The sequence below is a fragment of the Tiliqua scincoides genome, chromosome 8 (genome assembly GCF_035046505.1).
Source record: "Tiliqua scincoides isolate rTilSci1 chromosome 8, rTilSci1.hap2, whole genome shotgun sequence".
In the NCBI taxonomy this organism is placed as follows: Eukaryota; Metazoa; Chordata; class Lepidosauria; order Squamata; family Scincidae; genus Tiliqua; species Tiliqua scincoides.
Window position 1 is genome coordinate 12496165 of NC_089828.1, and position 20938 is coordinate 12517102.

General features: G+C 43.9%; 1 protein-coding gene across 1 annotated transcript in view; it reads right to left on the reverse strand.

Annotated features, from left to right (window-relative positions):
- Positions 1-20111, reverse strand: part of GALK2 (galactokinase 2) — a 64045-nt gene extending 43934 nt beyond the window's left edge. Inside the window, exons 1-5 of the mRNA XM_066636210.1 lie at positions 19822-20111; positions 16977-17065; positions 14926-15049; positions 10315-10405; positions 275-421 (exon numbers count right to left, since the gene is read on the reverse strand). Coding sequence (XP_066492307.1) covers positions 275-421; positions 10315-10405; positions 14926-15049; positions 16977-17065; positions 19822-19874 — 504 coding nt within the window. The 5' untranslated portion in view covers positions 19875-20111. The remainder of the gene's footprint in view (positions 1-274; positions 422-10314; positions 10406-14925; positions 15050-16976; positions 17066-19821) is intronic.
- Positions 20112-20938: the final 827 nt, after the last annotated feature.

Genomic DNA, 20938 nt, shown 5'->3' on the forward strand with positions numbered 1-20938 from the left:
TAAAAAATTTTCCTGCTTTATGCTGTCACTTCTGATCATGACATCACTTCTGGGGGGTCCTGACAGATTCTCATTCTAAAAAGTGGGCCCCGGTGCTAAATGTGTGAGAACCACTGCTATAATGTTTTTGTGCTAACTTTAGTTGTACTTTCCTATTTCTATTTATCCTTATAGGTAATGAGAACATATAACAAATTGCTAATAACAATGTTGGGTTTTAACACAATGATATGTTATAGATTATGCTTCCCCCCCTCCCACCTTTTTATTTTACCTTTGGAAGAGTCTTTTCTTTTGCCATCAGGGTCACAAGGGCTGCACAGCAGACCAAAGCACTGGAACTGGAGAGGCCAGAACTGGGGGGAATGGTGCCTTCGATCAGGCAATTCATTCCACTGGGGCTCCCAAGACCAAAATGATCCTAACAATAAAAAGACAAGGCCAATGTTAAAAACAATCTCTGGCAGCAAAGGAGAGGCAGATTTCATCTACCAATGTTTTCATGCTCATCATGGAATTGGCAAGGGTCCATTTTCATCTTAACATTGGGACCAGGCTTGGCACAGGCAGGCATCATCTCTGCACCTGCTCTCACAGGAGCAACAAGGGCCACAGCTCAAGGGCTGAGCACCTGCTTTCATACAGAAGGTCCCAAGTTCAATCCCTGGCATCTCCACGGAGGGCTTGGAAAAGACTTCCACCTGAAATCCTGGAGTACTGCTGCCAGTCAGTGTATACACAATATGGCACCAGATGGACAAATGGTCTGGTTTGATAGAAGTTTTAATATGCAGTGTTTGAGAAATACCAGCTGTCAGGATGGGAGTCCCGACCTTGAAGCTGACAGCTTCAGGCTGAGCCCCTTCCAAGTCAAAGAAGGGAACTACTGAGAACTCATTCGATCAGTTGCTCTTCAGAACAGACCAGAGTGGGTCAGGTAACATCCAGATCCAAATTTTTTACTTCCAGGAACAAGTGTCAGATACTGCGGGGTTCAAACAGACACTGGTTCCCTACGCTATGCAGGCACACAGAGTTCAGATATACAGTACTAGCTCTACAGCCTAGAATCCTCCTGCCACTGCATGATATAAAATGCCTGGATTTAGGTCTCTCTCAATCCGAACAAGTCATTGCAGAGGGAGGGCACCAGGATTTTTCTCAGGGCTGTCAGACAGCCTTCCTGACCGACTGCTTGATTGTTCCAAATGACTTTGAACTCAAACCTGAGTATGACGACAGGTGTTTGCCAGAACAACTTGCAAGCAGCTAAGGAAAAATCCAAAGCAAAAAAGCATCCATCTGCCCAAGACTCATTTTTTATCACAGGGCAGCTGTTCAGAGGCCCAGAACATCATTGTGTTGAGCGACTGCCAGCTTATAAAAGGGACAGTTGTCTGCAAAGGCCTGGGATAGGTTTGCCGCAGTGATTTCAATACAGCTTATGAATCCGATTTTGAGAAGAAAATGTAAGCCTAACTGAAATGGCTGTACTTATCTTTAAGCTGGGTTAGTCCCATTGGCTTTAATGAGACAAAGCCAGCTTAAGTGGTCTATGGCTTACCCTATAAAGCAATCCTTCTAACTCCCAGTTGCCAAGTATAAAATCAGTTGACAAGCTTACTGGGGCCAGCAACCTCAACTCATAAGCTGAAATATGTTAAAATTTTCCCCCCAAAGTCTACATATTGTCAACCAAAGATCTTTTTTAGCCAAGTGGAAGTTTCATAAGTACCCTGCTAAGTCAAATGGGATGTCTAGACTTCAAATCAAATAGATATCACATTTATTATTCTCGTTGGTACAGTTGAAGGCAAAATGAGTAGGTGTCAGAAATAATCACAGGGTTCAGGAACTGTGGTGAGCAGCTACTCTTTTCACACCCAACTAGACAGGCAACACATGCTACTGCTCTGTGTGATATAATAAGCATTTTCAATGTTAGAGATGACCTTTCCCAGTTAGACATTGATAGAACCTGTCTAGGGCTGATTTGCTTTTGATGACAAGTTCAACTAACAAACCTGTATTTTTAGAACCAAGTAACATGTTTCAAATATTTATTCCACCTTTAACCCTCTTATAAGATGGAGTAAAAATAGAGAGTATACAAAACAAAGACCCTTTACACCAACCGGAGGAATTGCGCCCTGCTGGATCCAACCAAAGTTGGAATATTATTTGGTCTAGTATTCCATTTCCCATAGAGACTAACCAGGTGCCTCTACAAGCAGAACGTGAAGGCAGGTGCCATACTGCTCCTGAACATGGAAGGTTCCACAAAGCCATCACGAGTAGTACCAGTGATAGACTATGGCCCACATCCTAACCAACTTTCCAGCACTGGCATTGCTGTGCCAGCGGGACCTGTGCTGCATCCTGCAGTTGGGTGGCACTCACGGAGGTCTCCTCAAAGTAAGGGAATGTTTGTTTCCATACCTTGGAGCTGCACTGCCCAAATGTCGGCGCTGGAAAGTGGGTTAGGATTGCACCCTACGCAAACTGTTCTAGTGCTTCAGAAGTCAGACCTACTCTTGGATATATTTGGGGCACTGATTCCAAAAATTGCATCAATTTGGCTGTATCAGCTCTAGTTTTGGAGATATGGCATACTCACCTTGTATGCTGATGTGCAGACAACCGGTTGAATCAGCATATAAGGTGGCTATGCCTTATCTCCAAAACTAGAGGAAAAACTAGGGTAAAACTGATGCCTCACCTTAGCTACCTCACCTATAGACTATGGAACACACTCTATTAGCTACCTCACCTATAGACTATGGAACACACTCTACATGGAGCTGCTCATGAAGACCATTCAGAAGTTTCAGTTGGTGCAGAACACAGTTGCCTGACTACTGCCTGCCTGCCTGCCTATTATTATTATTATTATTATTAACAGTATTTATATACCGCTTTTCAACAAAAAGTTCACACAGTGGTTTACAGAGAAAATCAAACACACAACTAATGACTACCAAGCATCACAAGTGCTTGGTGATATGATCATTTAACACCACTGTTGAGGTAGTTGCCTTTGTGGCCAGCATGCTTCCAAGTGTGACTCAAGATGCTGGTTATTACTTTTAAAGCCCTACACAACCTAGGATCAAAATACCTAAAAACTACCTCCCTCCACATGAGTCTTCCCCTCCAATATGATCTTTAAGGGATGTCCTCTTGCAGATCCTACCACTTGCTGAAATGCAGTTGATGGTGACCTGAAAGAAGGCATTCTTTGTGGTGGCCCCCACCTTGTGGGAATTACCTGCCCTGCGAAGTGCATGTGGCCCCTACTTGCTATCAGGATATTGCCAGCAGCCAAAAATGTGATTTTTTTTTTCCCAGCAGACCTTTGCTGGTTAATATGATTTTTGTATATGTCACTCTACAGCCAGGAAACAGAATGCCGGCTGACATGGCCATATCCCAGTCATCAGTTGTGTGTCTTTTCCTTGTCATGTTTTGCAGCCCTAATGAACAATTTATTTTCTTTTCTTTTTGGCAGGCTTTTTCTAACTGTCTGTCTTTGCTTCCTAGGAATCTCTCCTCGGCACTGAAAACAGGTCTGTGGGTAGGGAGGGAACCTTTTCAATTCCCGGTCTCAAATTTTTAGCAGCCATAATCACATGCTCCACACAAGGCTGAAAATACTTTTCTGATTCCTAGGAAAGCTCGTCAAATTGTTTTATGTTTCCACTGCAGATGAAATAGAAATGATTAATACTTGGCTAGTCACATATGAAACAAGCATGGATTCCGATTAGCCCAGCTGCCTTCTTTCTCCATAAATTTCCCTGTTCTTAGTATCTACAAAAGTGTAGAAATTCCCTACCAGTCAAGATACACTTCTTTTGTAAATTACTTAAAAAAATTAAATGTACATGCTGTTTTTCAAAAACAAGAAAGTTGAAATAAAAGCTACATAGTCAACAAAGGCTGTAATCCTAAGCACTTTAACTAGGAAGGAAGTTGAGGGCCTGATCCTATCAGGCCCAGCATTGGCACACCACCAGTGTAAGGCAGTTTCGCACCAGAGATACAGGCGCACCCTCGGTGTTGGGCCCAGCGGCAGTTGGCACAGGGCTGCAGCTCAGAAGGTTGAGCAGCAAGAGCTGCCGGCAGTAAGTTTTACCGGCGGCTGGCAGCCGGCTGTTCCGGGGAAGGCAGGGAGAGGCAGAACTGGGGAGAGGGGGGAGGCGAGGAGTGGGCAAGGGAGACGGACAGAGACGGCAACAGGCTCTGCTGCCGTATCCTAAGCTCCTTCCCGGACCAGGAAACCCGACACAGGTCTCCTTGATTCTGCGCCTGCTCAATAGCAGGAGCAGATCCAAGGAGACCCACTGGGGCCACCTGGTTGCTACACAGGGTAAGGGAACATAACTTCCCTTATCCCAAGGGGACCTAGTGCTGCTTCCCTGCCCCACTGGATGCAGCGGTTGCCATTTCGGTGCCACTGCAGCCCTGGGCACGAGGGAAGCTTAGGATTGTGCTGTAAGTCACGTGCAACACAGTGGGACTTACTTCTGAGTATACATGCAAAGGATTGAGGTCCCTATGAAAATATAGTTCCCTATCCTAAAGGGCTCAGAATCGTAAAAGAAGTAACACACAAAAGGGAAACAAGCAAACAGCTACCAGAAAAGATACTATGCTCTAGTGCAGTGTTTCTCAAACTGTGGGTCCTAGTGGGTCCCCACTAGGCTCCTCTGAGGGTCCTCTGAGCCCAGGAGTTAAAAAAAAAGCTACTTTTGGTTTCTCCATGAAACAGGAAGCGACTTTTTAATGTCTTCTAAGGGTTTCACAGAGAAACCAGAAGTAGCTTTCTTTTACTGCTGAACTCGGTCTGAGTGTCCAGACTCTGACTCTGTCTGCTGGGCTCAGAGGACCCTCAGAGGTGAAGGCAGCTCTCCTCTCTTCTTGTCTCCTGAGGGTGAGGGGGCGTTCACTGGTATCCACGGTTTCAGTTAACCACTGGGGGTTCTGGAACAGACATCACTTCCAGGTTAATGGCCTCATTTCTAGTGGCTCCCAGTATATTGTCATTCTAAAAACCAGGTGCTGGTGCTAAGAAGTTTGAGAACCACTGCTCTAGTGAGTAGGGACATACAATCACCCAAAATCATACACAAAAGCTGGCAGGATTGGAGGATAGCAGTTGTTTTTATTCTGGAAACATTTTGATTGAAAAGACTCTTTCCCAAGGGACTATAATAAACTGCAAGGAAGGTGCAAGCAGAACCCATAGCAACCTAATCAAACCCACCAATGGTTTCTCATGTTTTTGGCAAAGCAGGCATACGGCTGCTGTGATCCCCTTTGTTTCAGGACTGTTGCTCTGCCTCTGCTAAATATAATGGCCAGCCTACACAAAATAACGGTGCCAGAACTATGGAACTCTCTCCCTGCTGAACTGAGAACAGAACCTTGTCTATTGCCCTTCCAGTGGGAGTGTAAGGGCCCAATCCTATACAACTTTCCAGCACTGATAATGCAGTGCACTGATAATGCAGCACTCTATGCAGACCCAAGGTAAGCGAATAAATGCTCCTTTACCTTGGGGAGACCTCCGCCCCCATCTCCCCAAAGCAGGATGCAGCGCACGCCCCATTGGCACAGCTACATTGGTGCTGGAAATTGGGATAGGATATGGCCCTAAGTCTTTTCTGAATTGCATCTGATCCTGGAAAATTTTTAGCTGCTTTTGTTGGTCTCTTGGTTGTTACTGTTTTGTTATTTTTGATTTTATATTAATTGAATTTTTCTTTTATAGTTTTATGATTGGGAGACACCTTGGTTCCTTATCGTAAGGAGAGAGAAAGGATATAGAAGTTCCAAATAAATGATGGGGAGTACAAGTACCAATGCTGCCATAACTGGCAGTTATGGCTGCCAGTGAAGGTTTTTTAAAAGTAGAAATTGTGCACAGGGGGAGGGTTGCAAAATCAAGGCTGAAACCATAGGTGGAACAATGTTCTAAGGCAGGGGTGGGCAAACTTTCAATTTTAGGGATCCTGGACCTTTAACAATTGTGTAGAAGAGAGAATTTCAGCAGGTGCAGTTTGTCACCTATGAGAAGAAATCAAGCCACTTGAAAGGAACTTGGGGTTTACCATAACAAAGATAGTAGTTTGGTGAACATGCTGGTATCAGGTTCAGCCCCAAGATTTCCAATTAACAGGTAGAGAGGCTGGGAAAGACTGCTGCCATTCTAACTCAGTATGAGGCAGAGAACCCGTGGATATAGTATATGACAACCATCCGCTTCCTCAAAGGATTAGAACAGTGTTTCTCAAGCTAGGTAGATCCCCTAGTAGATTGCAAGCCAATCTCAGGTGGGTTCCCATTCATTTCAATATTTTATTTTTAATATACCAGACTTGATGCCACCATGGTATGTGACTGCATTTGGGGAAATGTTACAGATCTGTACTTTGAACAGGCTACTATGTATATGCTTTTCACAATGATAGTCAATGGGACTTACTCCTGGGTAAGTGTGGGTAGGACTGCAGCCTAGGATTGTGAAAAATTTTCCTGCTTATGATGTTACTTCTGGTCATGAAATCACTTCTGGTGGGTCCCAACAGGTTCTCATTCTAAAAAGTGGGTCCTGGTGCTAAAAGTTTGAAAACCACTAGATTAGAGAAAAGAATGGAGGATAGGTCTCTCAATTATGATTAGCCACAATAAGGAGAACCTTCCTATTCAGAAGCAGCTTACCTCTGAATACCTAATGCTGGGGGCAGATGACAGGGAATTACTACATCTTCATGCCTTGCTTATGAGCTTCCAGAAGCATCTGGATGGAACACTGCTAGGAACAGAATCCCAGATCCTGGCCAAACTCAGAAAGCCAATTCTTATATACTTCCAAGTATTTCCAAGAAAAATTTTGCAATCTGGAAGGTCCTGTCTATTTTAGTCTATTCCTCCCCCCCAAAATAATTCCAGCATTAGACAGCAATGGTAGAATTCTTGCAACACCCACAAAAAATATAACTCCAGTTAAACATGTTCTGTTCATCACCACAAATTACCCACAAAAAATATTCCCCTTCTTAAACATACAAACAAATTATTAGCAGAAATGCTATTGCTGCCAACACACTTTCACCAGACAAGGTTTGGGAGGGAGAGCGAGAGGACTGAAATCCAAGTTGTCTTCAACCAGAAACCAATCAACACAATTACCTTGAAAGTGGATCGGACTTGCAGAGTGATCACATTATGTTTAAAAGGGAGGGGGAGGTTGACTCCAGTTTCAAAACTGAACATGGAGATTGCCAAACTCTATAGCACTTCTCATCCAAAAGGATAACATGTTCAATTTAATATAAACAGATTATACCCTTGGATTCTCTGAAAACTTGCATATGAACATTTCTTAAGAGCTTTCGTTGCATTTCTACTTGCTCCTTTCCAGCGCAATTATGTGTACACTTCCGTTATAAGGAAATTTGTTTTGAAGGCACAAAATCGGCCCAAAACAAGTCAAAAGGCCCATCACAAAGGAAAAGCTGCATCACCGTAAAAAAAACAGACCCAAATAAATTCAGTGATGAACATTTGCTTTCAGTGTGTTCATTATGGGGCCGAGAGAAGGTAGGAAGCGTAAAAGATTTGGGTGTTTTCTGGCTCTTCAAACCACAATTGTGGGTGCTTAACAGAACATGGTTTTGCCAGTTGGACTAGTAACATACTGGTTGATCAGTAAGCCATTTCATTTAGTTACAAGCAGTTTTATTGGATTAAATGTTTCTTAATGTAAGTAGATGTTCTAAAACGCAGTAAGAGAGCTGTGCAGAGTCAGTTCCTTCAACACATGGATCCTTACCATGTTTACTCAGAATAAATCCCACTGATTGAGCAATAATAATGCTTAGTATCTATTTTGTAGTTAAATTCCTTACAACAGCCCTGTATGGTAGGACAGAATCATTACCTCCCTCCATGTACTGCTGACAGCAGGCTTTGGCTGAAATAACAGCAGCCTGCCAGCTCTCAGTAGGATTCCAATGCTATTTAGTTCCAGGTAGGTCTTGATGTCCCATACCCCAACAGCATGCATGTCTGCAATGCTATCTGACAATTTACAGATCTTATGCTGCTGAACACTTAGAGTTAAGCAACTGGGAGCACACCATACATTTGCACCTCTCCAACCCTCCCTCCTCTGCTCTCTGATACAGCTCCTCCTCCCTGCCTTTACTAACTGCAGCCATAAAATATTTATTTTATTACATTAATATCTTGCTTTTCTTCCATAATACAACTAAGGCAGTGAACACATGCTTCCTGTGCAGTTTCCCAACCAGGCACAAGCCAAATCCTGGCCTGCTTAGTTTCAGCAAAGTTGCTAGTTTAATGTTTGCTGCACCGACATGGTTAACACTTGCCAAGTTCACAAGCCTGCTGTATACCCTGATAACAGACTGGAAATCCAAACTGTCCCAGCCCATTTTGACAGATCAGAAAGCTACAGGTATGCAGTGCTATATGCCCTACACCAGCATTTCTCACACTTTGAGGGAACTTTACTCCTCAGTAAGTGTTTGCAGGGGAGGGGGTAGGACATCGATGGATGCAGGGGAGGGGGTAGGACAGCAACACCCCAGGGTGTCATTACGGGGGCACTTTCCACTTACTTGCAACTAGGTAGGGCTGCTGGAGGCTGCAGGAGGTGTGGGGAGCCCTCCGCAGGACTCCCCAAGGCTTGGAATCTTCAGTAAAAGTGGGCGCAAAGCACCTCCTGCAAAACAGAAGTGCTTTGTGCCTGCTTTTACTGAAGATTCCAAACTTTGGGGAGCCCTGTGGAGGGCTACACAGAGCTCCCCGCACCTCCAGCAGCCCTACCTAGTTACAAGTAAGTGGAAAGCACACTCCTCGCTCTCCTTAGTGATGCGATCCTCTGCCCTTCCCTTGCCCCTTAAAGGGATGGGGGAAGCATTACATGAACTGGTGGGTCAAGACCCACCAGTTTGAGAACCACTGTCCTATACTGTTCCTCCACTGCCCCCGGACACTGAAGGGACAAGCAGGATTTCCACATTGTGGTCTGGCAACCCTAGGAACACTGCAGATCAAAATGAGAGAACTGCTGATATCATGTTACATTTTATTAATAAGCTTCTGCTATTCTTAGAGCTCTGTAAAGTCTTACAAGAAGCAGCCTATCAACTTTTTAATGCCTGAATCATGTAAGGAAAACAGAAAGCTACCATTTGTAAACAAGAATGTTTAATACTGCTATTGCAGCTGTGACAGTTCATACATATGATATTTATTTCAAAGGTTTCTTCCCTGTCTGTCTCACAATATGACTCAAGGTGGTTTATGACCCCAACAGTAGTTACAATCAAAACAATACAAGACTAGATGATGAAGGACCATATGATGTTTCCTTATCCTAGCAGCCCAATCCTATCCAGCACTGGTGCAGTGGGACCATATGGCCCACGCCATATCCAGCTTTGATATGGGCAGGTTCCCTCAGGGTAAGGGAACTTTCTTACCCCATGTTGTGCCCCAGCCTGCCTAATTGGGCTGCTCGGTTTTGCACCAGCAAATTGCTCACACAAGTCCTTGAAACCCCATGTAGGGCTTTCAGGTCTAGGAAAGGGCTTAGGATACGACAGAGGCGTCCTCCACCATCCTCAACCCTCTCTCTAGCCTGAACTGCCCCTCCTTGCCCTCACCCCACTCCAAACACACCCTACCTGTCTCCATTCTGCCCTTATCCACCCCTGCGCCACCTGGCACATAACTCACTTGCCTCAGCAGCCATTGGATACAGCACTAGCGGCCTTCCTGCCAGCACTCCTTGATTGTAAGTTGTCGCAAACGTGCTTTACAGCAGCAGTCACTGCTCCAACACTAACCAGATTAGGATTGGGCTGCGAGTCTATTAACCAATCACTACGTTCAGCCTTGTGCTAGGAGCGGCTCTCCAGGACTTCAGATGTGAACTATTCCTAGTTTTATTTAGAGATGCCAGGAACTGAACCTGGGACCTTCTACACATAAAGTATGTGCTCTAAGACTGAGCCAAGGCCGCTCCCTAATACAGTAATCTTCTAAAACAGTGGTTCTCACAAATTTAGCACCGGGACCCACTTTTTAGAATGAGAATCTGTCAGGACCCACTGGAAGTGATGTCATGACCAGAAGTGACATCATCAAGCAGGAAATTTTAACAATCCTAGGCTGCAATCCACCTAGTGGGTTCTTTGAGAAACACTGTTCTAAAAAAATATTGATGCATGCATCCAACACACTTCCTACAACCAATGTTGCATTCAGAATTTGCTTTACCTCAATTCCCTTGAATCCACACAGGAAGTAGTTGTGCCACAAAGGTTTTGTTTGGTCAATCTCAATTGTATTAGCATTTATACTAAAATCTCTGGAAAATAAAAAGGAGAAACATAAAGGATATGAAACTGTCAATGAGTTCAGTGTTCTTGCAAACATGTTAGCGGCCCACTGCTTCCATCTACTGGCAAAAGGGCAACACAACATGTCCAATATGTTTTCAAGAAAGAATTATTTTGCACAGCTTCACCCTGCCCATGTGCTGTGGGTCAAGTTAGGCTACAAGCCACCATGCACTTGCCTGGAAGTATGTGCCATGAAACTCAATGGGATTTACTATCCCCTACACACGTACCTGAGTATACCTGTCATAGGCTTCCAATGGGCTTATTTCTTCTGAGTAGACAGGCATAGGATTGTCCTGTTAGATGGTCCTGATGGACCAGGAACCATCAGAGAAGACACTATTGGGCACGTCTGAGGTTCTCAAACTGGGGCATAACAACACCCCATCCTGAGGCCCAGCCACTGGCCCCTTAAGGGGAGGGGGAAGGCAGCAACATGATCCCCAGGATCGCACCGCTGCAGGAAAGGGAGAGGCTGTAATTTACCTGTTACCAGGGCCCCACAGAGCACCCTGCAGGGCTCTCAGCAGCTTGTAGAAAGTGAAAATAGCTATCGTGACCCACTTTTGGGTTACAATCGTGAAACCAGAAGTGGGTCACGATAGCTATTTTCACTTTCTACAAGCTGCTGGGATCCAGAGCACTCCCTGGGGTTCTCTGCATCCCTCAAACCCCAGCAGTAGGTACGTTACATTTAAAAACAGGCCCCTTTCCCCCAAAGTGGTGCAATCCTGAGCATTGTATTGCTACTTCTCCCTTCCCTGGAAAGACTTATATCAGGAGTTTTACTCCTGAGATGTTTGAGAACCCCTGGGCTAGTTGAACCAAAGGCTTGCTTAGCATAAGCTGGCTTCATACAAAAACATTTAAAACTTTTTTTTTTAATTTAGAAAGGCTTTTGCATTGACAGGTGATTTTAATTTAAATTAAATTCTTTTAATTTGATAATTCTGTCCATTCTTTGTGGGCTTGCTCTTTTGATTTAATACATTTACAGTGCAGTCCTAAGCATGTCTATTCCGAAGTATGTTCCACTGAGTACTATTGGCCTTATGCACAGCTAAGTGGATTAAGGATTGCAGCCTTAACTGAATACTATATTTGACATTTTAGTTGTTTTCCACCACAAAAGCCTATAGATAGTCTGGTTGGCAATGGCAGGTTATGAATTATCAGAGGGGAGGGAGAAAATGGGGAAAAAAACCCTCCAGGATGATAAGCAAGACAATCTTAAAAAGCAAGCCAGCACTGTAGCTGGAGTCTAAGCACAGATAACCTCGAAGCACAGATAACCTCTCCAGTGTACCACTAGGGTGGGGGAGCACCCCAAAGCCCTCAGAAACTTGGTGCCAGAACTGCTATCAGAAAGAGGTTTCAAGTAGGCCTTAGATTCATGCCAGCTTCCACACACCTTTATCTGCCCCATCTCTGCACTCCTCACCATGAGGAGAAGTGAACAGATTTAGATCTCTAGACCAGGGGTGTCAAACTCATTTCATACGGAGGGCCACATAGCATTCATGATGTCTGCTGAGGGCCGGAAGTGATGTCATTAGGCAAGAAGTGATGTCATTAAACAGGTCATAACCAAAAATAAACACTTTTTTCTCACTTAGGAACTCATTCGCTGCAAATAACAAAAGAGAAAATATATGAATCTTAATCATATTTCAAGATATGGGAGAGCCCAATTTTCATGTGGGCTGCCCTTTCAGCAGTAACACCTCAGCACTACTTGGCAGCTGAAAGCCTGAGGGCTACATAAAAAGCTTCCGCGGGCCACATCCGGCCCCCGGGCCTTACGTTTGACACCCCTGCTCTAGACTATCTAAATTTCCAGTGCCAATGCAGCCATGCCAACAGGGCGTGCGCTGCATCTTATGGTAGAGGGTCAGTCATAGAGGCATCCTCAAGGTAAGGGAACATTTGTTCCCTCAACTCAGGTCTGTATTGCGGCTGCATCAAGGCTGGAAACCTGCATAGGTTTGGGCACTTAATCTTACAGAGATGGGGGAGATTGTGAATACAAATAAACACAGGTTCTCTCAATCTGAGGTCCATCCCTCTCCTTGGTTACAGAGGGGGAGCATGAGGACACAAGCCTGAGGCATGCCTCACAACTCTGAACAGCAGACAGCAACATCCTAACGGGCTCCAAGGTCACTTAATAGCCCAGATGTTTACTTTTCCCATTTGTTTTCAACCTCCTTTTGGGAACTCAGATAACTGGATACTGCAAAAAAGGAGAAGTTACTCTTGACAGAAATCAGTCTCTGTGTTAGAAGCTGTTATTGTTTTTCCCAGAAAGTAAACGTGTGGTCTGTTGTTTTCCTATTCCCTCTTCCCCAAAATCAACACAGATCCTGTTTCCTCTGTGCATATCTTCATTTTTAAAAAAAGCTCAAAAACCAAATAGTAAACAAAACAGGGATGATTATATGGTAATACTTCTTGTCTCTTGGAATAGAGTTAAGATTTTGGCAGGCAAATCATCTGACATTTTTTTGCAACTTCTTCTAACCCAAAATGGAGAAAAATCCTCTTCTTCTGGACTGGCACATTCAATTTGGCCGTTCATCCTCACAGACTGACCAAGCATGGCACAATATGATTAGAGAAAACCAAAACAAAGGAGGGAAGAGAGAACTGTTTGCAAAGGGAACAAGAATTGACACCTGACCTAAAAATGATGGGTGTCCGTTGGTATAATATAGGTGTGATATGGTTCATTCAATTGGCCTTCACCAACAATCTCCAGAACTTTGTATTGGTCTGGTTGTTAAGCAAAACAAAGAGGGAGGAGACAGACAGCCCAATCCTATCCACACTTTCTTAGGAGTAAGCCCCATTGACTCTAATAGGACTTACTTCTGAGTAGACAGGCATAGGATTGGGCTCAGAGTAGGTTGTGACAGAAATGCCCCAAGGTGTGCAGAATTTGACTCGATTTAGCACAGAAAAAAATACATCTCCCTCTCTCTCTTTTAAGGATGGTTGCATTTCACCCTGCTTCTGAGCTACACCTAATCTGAAATCCTGAGCTTGGTTCAACTCAGCCTTCACCGCTGTTGGAAGAGCTACTGTGAGAAAGAACTGCATGAAGGAATCCTGAAGGAATTGAGGAAGCCTGACTTTAAGAGGAGAACATGGAGGATTATGGCAATAAGTTTGCAAAAATGTAAAACATTCTTTGAGGGGGGAAAACTGGAACTTTGACGAGATCTGATTGTGCTGGGATGAGAAACAGGCTGGAATGGAAATGCGCAAGATCCCTGGCCCCTTGCTCAGGCAGGCAAGAATGGGGTTAATACCTAGTAGTTGGCAACCTTCAGTCTCGAAAGACTCTGGTATTGCGCTCTGAAAGGTGGTTCTGGAACAGCGTCTAGTGTGACTGAAAAGGCCAATCCGGGAGTGACAATCCCTTCCACACCGGGAGCAAGTACAGTCTGTCCCTGGTCTGTCTCCCTGGCTATGGGCCTTCCTTCTTTGCCTCCGACTGTTGGCCAAGTGTCTCTTCAAACTGGGAAAGGCCATGCTGCACAGCCTGCCTCCAAGCGGGCTGCTCAGAGGCCAGGGTTTCCCACTTGTTGAGGTTCACTCCTAAGGCCTTCAGATCCCTCTTGCAGATGTCCTTGTATCGCAGCTGTGGTCTACCTGTAGGGCGCTTTCCTTGCACGAGTTCTCCATAGAGGAGACCCTTTGGGATCCGGCCATCATCCATTCTCACGACATGACCAAGCCAACGCAGGCGTCTCTGTTTCAGCAGTGCATACATGCTAGGGATTCCAGCACGTTCCAGGACTGTGTTGTTTGGAACTTTGTCTTGCCAGGTGATGCCGAGAATACGTCGGAGGCAGCACATGTGGAAAGCATTCAGTTTCCTCTCCTGTTGTGAGTGAAGAGTCCATGACTCGCTACAGTACAGAAGTGTACTCAGGACGCAAGCTCTGTAGACCTGGATCTTGGTATGTTCCGTCAGCTTCTTGTTGGACCAGACTCTCTTTGTGAGTCTGGAAAACGTGGTAGCTGCTTTACCGATGTGTTTGTTTAGCTCGGGGTTAATACCTGGGGTTAATACCAGGGCCTTAGATTGCAATGAATGTGTTGCACAGCTGCAGTCTCTTGAAGGCAATAGGGCCCTCAGGGATAAAAGCAGCACCTGATGAAGGGAGAATTTGGTGGGTAGAAGGACTACTAGGAATCTGGCAAGACACAGGTTTCAATTACCAAGAGATGGGACAAAATATATAGAAATATCTCTGCACTAGAAAAATGGCTGTTCTCAGCTGATCAAAACTTAAAATTGCAACCCCTGGGGGCTCTATCAGATGCACAAAAAGCTCTTATCATTGGGAATAAATAACAACAAACCCACACTGCATAGAGACTTCACAGTAACAAAAGTGGTCATGTGAATTTCAGCCCTGTTCCCAACTAAATGTATTCAATCTAATCCATTTGGGGTGGAAATTAATTTAATACTTACGAGTAAAAAGGATTTGTATTCGCCAAATGGATAAAGGAAGTGCTTAGAGGTTCTGCTGCTATAAGAATATCTTGCTCTATCGCCATTGGGAGTACAGCATAGCCACAGTAATCTATATGTTCACCTACCAAAAGAACAGAATGTTAACAAGTTTTTGGAACTGCTGAGAACTCATTAGAAACAACAGGACAACCCTTTTTGCTTGAAGGATTGCTGCATGGCTTTACACAAAAGCTAGACAAATTCTATCTATTATATTAGAAAGTACAAACTTACATGTTGCACAGGCTTGTGATGCAACACAAACTAGAATTTTCCCACACAAGCTGCACAAGGGACTATGCTTGGCAAATAGCACCAAGGATCAAGACTGTGGGCATTTCACAATTTGACACTCATCAGAAAATTCTGAGGCTTACAAAGTCTTGTTCATTCAGGGAATCATGATGTTCTGTTGCATCTAAGCTGCGTCCATGACCAACTCTATTCTCCGTAGCTTCCTTGAGCTCTGTGAAACAAACTAACAGCCCAATCCTGCACAGAAGGAAGCCTCACTGAGTTCAATGGACTCTGCTCTTAGGTAAGCCTGCACACGATTGCAACCTAAACAGATTCCATCTGAAATGCAGTAGAATAAGATGCAAAATTTGCCCCTCGTTCCAGACATTGCATTCATGTTGACAAGTTTAGCCCTACCCCAGTTGTGATTCTAACTACACCCATAAGAATGACTTCCATTCACACCTATGAGGACTCAGGAACCACTACACTTTGGGACAATATTGTAGAGGGCAAAATTCACCCCAAACTCTGGCAGGAAGGAGCCTGACCTCCTTTAACAGTATCCCCATGAGAAGTGCAACACACTGACACCCACACGGTGTTCCCAGGGATTCCTGGAGCTGCTCCTTTCACTCACACACATACAAACGTCCTGTCAAAACAGCAGACATTTTGCTAGAATACTTAATTAGTGGCATTGCCAGGCATAAAACAGGGAGGTGGGACTTCTGCGGGAACACACGTCCACTCTTATTTCTTATACTGTATATTTTGTCCAAGAAACTAACAAGGAAATATACATTGTCATTATGATTATAATTTAATTCTAGAGTGTCCACATTAAATAGGCCTTATATGTAAACAAAAGCGAGAAACAGGCCACGCCCTCAGACTTATAAACTAAAAATAAATGGCAGAGCAGGGAACGGAGGAAGAAAAGGAAAGGCAGAAGGAGATTGATTTGACAACACAGAACCAAACTGTTCAGTAAACTGTTTACAGCCATTTATATCCAGTTGGGGTCAGGCTGTCAGAGATCTCTGATAGCTATTGCCAGTCAGAAGAGATAAAACTGGATCAGTGGTGGCAACACAGTAAGTGTTGCAGCACTACACTACGCCATGTAAGCAGTCCCTCCCACTCACCATTACATTGCTGCCCGGAATGGCTCCAACAGCAAGTGGGAGAGGTCGCTTACATGGTGCACTGCGGCGCCTATAGTACTTGCCACGCCCCCCCCCCTCCCGTAGCTATGGTACTGACTAGGGCAGAAGGTCTGAGAACATGAGACAGCTTCATGTTTTCATACACTATTGGAAGCAGCCACAGCTAAGTGACAGAGCACACTTTTTTGCAAGACAGAGGTCACATTTTCAATCTCTTGCATCTCCAGTTAAGATGCCCTCAGGTAATGGGGCTCAGAAAGAACCCTGCCTGGAAGCCTGGCAAGCTATTACTAAAATTTGCCTATGATACAATCGTCTGACTTTGTATAATTTATTTACATTTCTAGCCTGTTTTTCCTCCCAAGAGAGGCCCTCAATTACACTGTATATGTACATGTGAAGATACAAATGTTCTAAGCATTCTACATCTCTCATTATTTCCAGATATCCTCACATCTTCTCGTGCAAATGTGCGGAATTTATGCTGCACAAAGGCAGAGTATTTACTGCTGCCAAAGGTAATCAAGATGCTGTGTGCCAGGAAGCATGCATAATCAATGGTGTTTATGCACATTAACGCCCAACATATGTACCGCTTTTTACCTATTAAGTTGACTCGTCCTGGTGCTCGAACATAAAACTTGGGAGCTGATTCAAATTTAGAGACAAACAACTTCTTCAGTTTCAGCAATCTGAAAAGAAGGTTAGAATGTTTAAAAAAGGATGTAACTTTTTCAGGAACCTTTTAAAGTTTAGCTGCTTTTATTCCATAGACAGAAGTTGGAGAAATGTCTGAGAGAGCTGCATTTCATAGTGTAGGGCAGGGGCATCAAACATAAGGCCCGTGGGCCAAATGCAGCCACTGGAAGCCATTTATCCAGCCCCCATTGTAACTGGGCTCTCTCATATCTTGAAAACATGAACCAGATTTGCACATATTCTCTTCTATCATTTGCAGCTAATGAGTTTCTATGCAAGAACAAAGTGCTTATTTCTGGCCATCATCTGCTTAATGATGTCATTTCCTGCTTAATGATGTCACTTCTGGCCCTCAGCAGGCTCCATGAATGCTAACTTCAGTTCTCTGCATGAAATGAGTTTGACATCCCTGGTTTAGGGATTTCACCTCTTCATAATATTAACATTGTCTTATTTTTGCTACAGGGATACTACAGAATACTCCACAACTCTGGCAAGGGAGGTGGGAGGAAGCAAGGTTTTTCAAATGTAACACTTACGTATGGACTTTATTCTCCCAAAGAAATGCTCCAATTTAGTTATCCTCTCTATTCAGCTATCAAATCAAACACTTTTATTCAAGGCCTTTGTAAATATCTGCTGACAGTTGCAGTGACTGTGAATTTTAAAAAGAATTCTTACAGCAGCTGTTCTTAATGCTCCCTTGGTATACAGTATTTCAGGGAAATCTCATTTCTTTGTATGTTGTATGTTACTAAGTCTGCAATCCTAACCACACTTTCCTGAGAGTAAGCCCCATTGAACAAAATACGACTTACTTCTGAGTAGACCTGGTTTGGATTGTGCCCTAACTGTATATCATATCAGGTATTTTTCAATAGAAAAGAGACTAATATATTTCAGATAGATTTATTTATATGGGAATCAATCCTTTTCCTAGCCCTGCTCAGGGGATTTTTGTAATTCATACATGTGGACAATTCAGAAGCGATGGTGTTATTATGTATATCCTTTCCTTGGGAAGGAGTCCCTATTTCCAAAATGAAACAAATTAATACTGCAATCTTATGAGTGTCTGTTCAGAACATGAGCCTCATAACTATTCAATGGGGCATATTCCCAGGTAGTAGCAGTAGTAGTAGTAGTAGTAGTAGTAGTAGTAGTTGTTCAGTTGAGTCGTGTCCGACTCGTTGTGATGCCATGGACCACAGCATGCCCCATGGACCACAGCAGGTAATTGAGTCACAGCCTAAGTGACCCTTATTGTCACAGAATAGGTATGAAACTACCCAAGGCAGGAAATCCTTGAGGAAATCCCAAGGCAGCTAACAAGTGTAGAAAAAGCATAAGAATGTTTTACAATAAAATCAAAGTCAATAAGTAACAAATTTAAATATAATACGTTAAAATCAAATGAAGATAGAAATGAGATACATAATTAAAACATGCCAGCAGCAGCAGTTATAAGAACAGCTTAGGAAAACAGGTACAGCTGGAGCACTTTTTGTATCCTATACTTCTTCCATGAAGTTTCAATTTAGGGTTTAGTCCTGTGGTTCCCAAACTGTGAGCCATGGCTCCCCAGGAGCCACAGCAACTAGCCTTGGGAGTCACAGAACCCTTGTAAAAACCCACTGCCCTATACAATGTATAGGATTGTAGCCTTAACAGGGAGCCATGGCCAATGGACCAGCAGGTCAAGGGATCCACCAATCAAAAAGGTTTGGGAACCACTGGTCCAGTCTGACAACCACCCTGTGAGGCAGGCTACAGGTGAGTGAAAATGATTTTCCAAAGGCGAAAGGAGAGTATTTATTAAAGTTCATTAGGACTGCTTAATTATGAGAAATAGATCAAGCTTTTGTAAATGAATATTACTTATAAGTAAATAAAGATATTTCTTTCTAAATCAATAACCTGAGAGGTGGGATTGCGAACCCCCTATCATATAGGTGGGATAAGCAATGAATGAATAAATGAACAGACAAGTAAATAAACAAAGAGTTATGAATCACCAGGAAGACAAGAGTGTGTGGAGAAAGCTTTTGTAGCCACAGGGCTAGTTCATCAGATGCACGAAGCAGGCTATGGAAATGATGGAGCTGCACACTGGTCTAGGGCAGTGTTTCTCAACCAGTGGTACCACCATTAGCATCTGGTTGTACTGACAGGACCTTTGGACACCTGCTGCCCAGCATCAAGACCAGGAGCCTAATGCAACAGCAATAGGAGGCATGGCTTGGCAGGCCGAGCTCCAAAGCATGCTTTTCCATGCCTGAAAAAGCCCTCCCACCCACACTGAGCCTCTTTACTGGTATTTTTTTGTGTAACATCTGGCCACTCCACCCAGGAGACACTGGTGATGAGGTCATCACCAGTTCCAGTGGAACTTCAAAAAGGTGGACCATGTGAAGTGGAACAGCAGGGGACAAACCTTGAGAAACACAGGTAGGGAAGAGCAGCAGCAAAAAGTCATTTTGTTGCCAACATACCCACTACACTTCAATTCACTGAACGTTAGCAAGATTTGTACCTATGGCTTGGAAACCTGAGCTAATGTATTTAACTGCAATCATGCTGCAGCCCATTCAAATAGGGTGGGCAATGAGGAGCAGAATCCCTTTAAAACATAAGGATTTTTTTTCCCCTTGCCTGAGGTTCCTTATTTTGCATTAGGAACTGCACCTGGCTGCTATCTATAGGAAGGAGAGGGGGCTGGATACTGGCTCTAGGAAAGACAGCAACGCACCTGGGCTCCTCCACCAGCTGGATCGACAAGGTGGGGGGGACATCCGCAGCCATGCTTGGCTTCTCTGAATGCAGCACACCCAGGGCAAATGGCAACAGTGAGCTTTTTCTCCTCTAGCCAGCTTGCAAAAATTATAAGATTCTGAACTGCAGAAGCTTCCTCCTTCGGGCAGTAAGAGAGAGACCCAGCTGGAGCCTTCCTCTTTCCTCCTTGTATTCCCCGCCCAGATCAGATCATGCTCCTGGGGAAAATAAATCCTTCCAACCAAACAGAGGCTCCTATGAGCTGCTGACGACATGCACACCACCATACATCGTAGCAGTTCACGTGCACGGCAGAGCAGCTTTGGGGAAGAGGAAATTGCATGCTGTACTTTTGGCTCCTCCCCACCAGGAAGCTTGACTTTGCTAACAGCCCAATCCTATGCATGTTTACTCAGAAGTAAGTCCCACTGAGTTCAATGTGGCTTACTCCCATGAAAGTGTGCATAGGATTGCAGCCTAAAAGAGCAATGCAAGCTTAAAAGCCATTTCTCCCCAATGTTGCATATATGCAACAGGGATAAAATATGGACACCTATGGGCTGGGCATAAATGGGTTAAGAGCTTCCTTTCATTTCAGCTTGGATGTGTTCCCATGTCTTGGGGAATTCACAGCCCAATCTAAATGTAATCAGTAGTAGAGATGGGTTTTTTTTCTGTAATAACAAAGTAAAATCACATAACACTGCCTTCTGCACTTCTCATTTTTGTAAAAGAAAAAAGAACACTCAAAATCCATGAAATGTGCAAAAAAAACAACCCATTCTCTAACACAGTGATTTTCAACCAGTGTGCCAAGGCGCATTGGTGTGCTATGAATTGTCTGCAGGTATGCTGTGGGAATTTGGGAGAGGGCAGGGTGGCCAGATGTCCTCTTTTTCCAGGATATATTCTCTTTTTAGCCTTGTGTCCTGGAGAAGAACTGAAATGTCCTCCTTTTACCAGTGAGCAGGCTCCTGCAGACAGTTCATAGCCTTCTTGTAATTAATAAATTATAAATAAATTATATTTGATGTAAGTTTAAATTTAATAATATAGTGTTTAAATTAACCCCCTGAAATCACTATACAATTGTT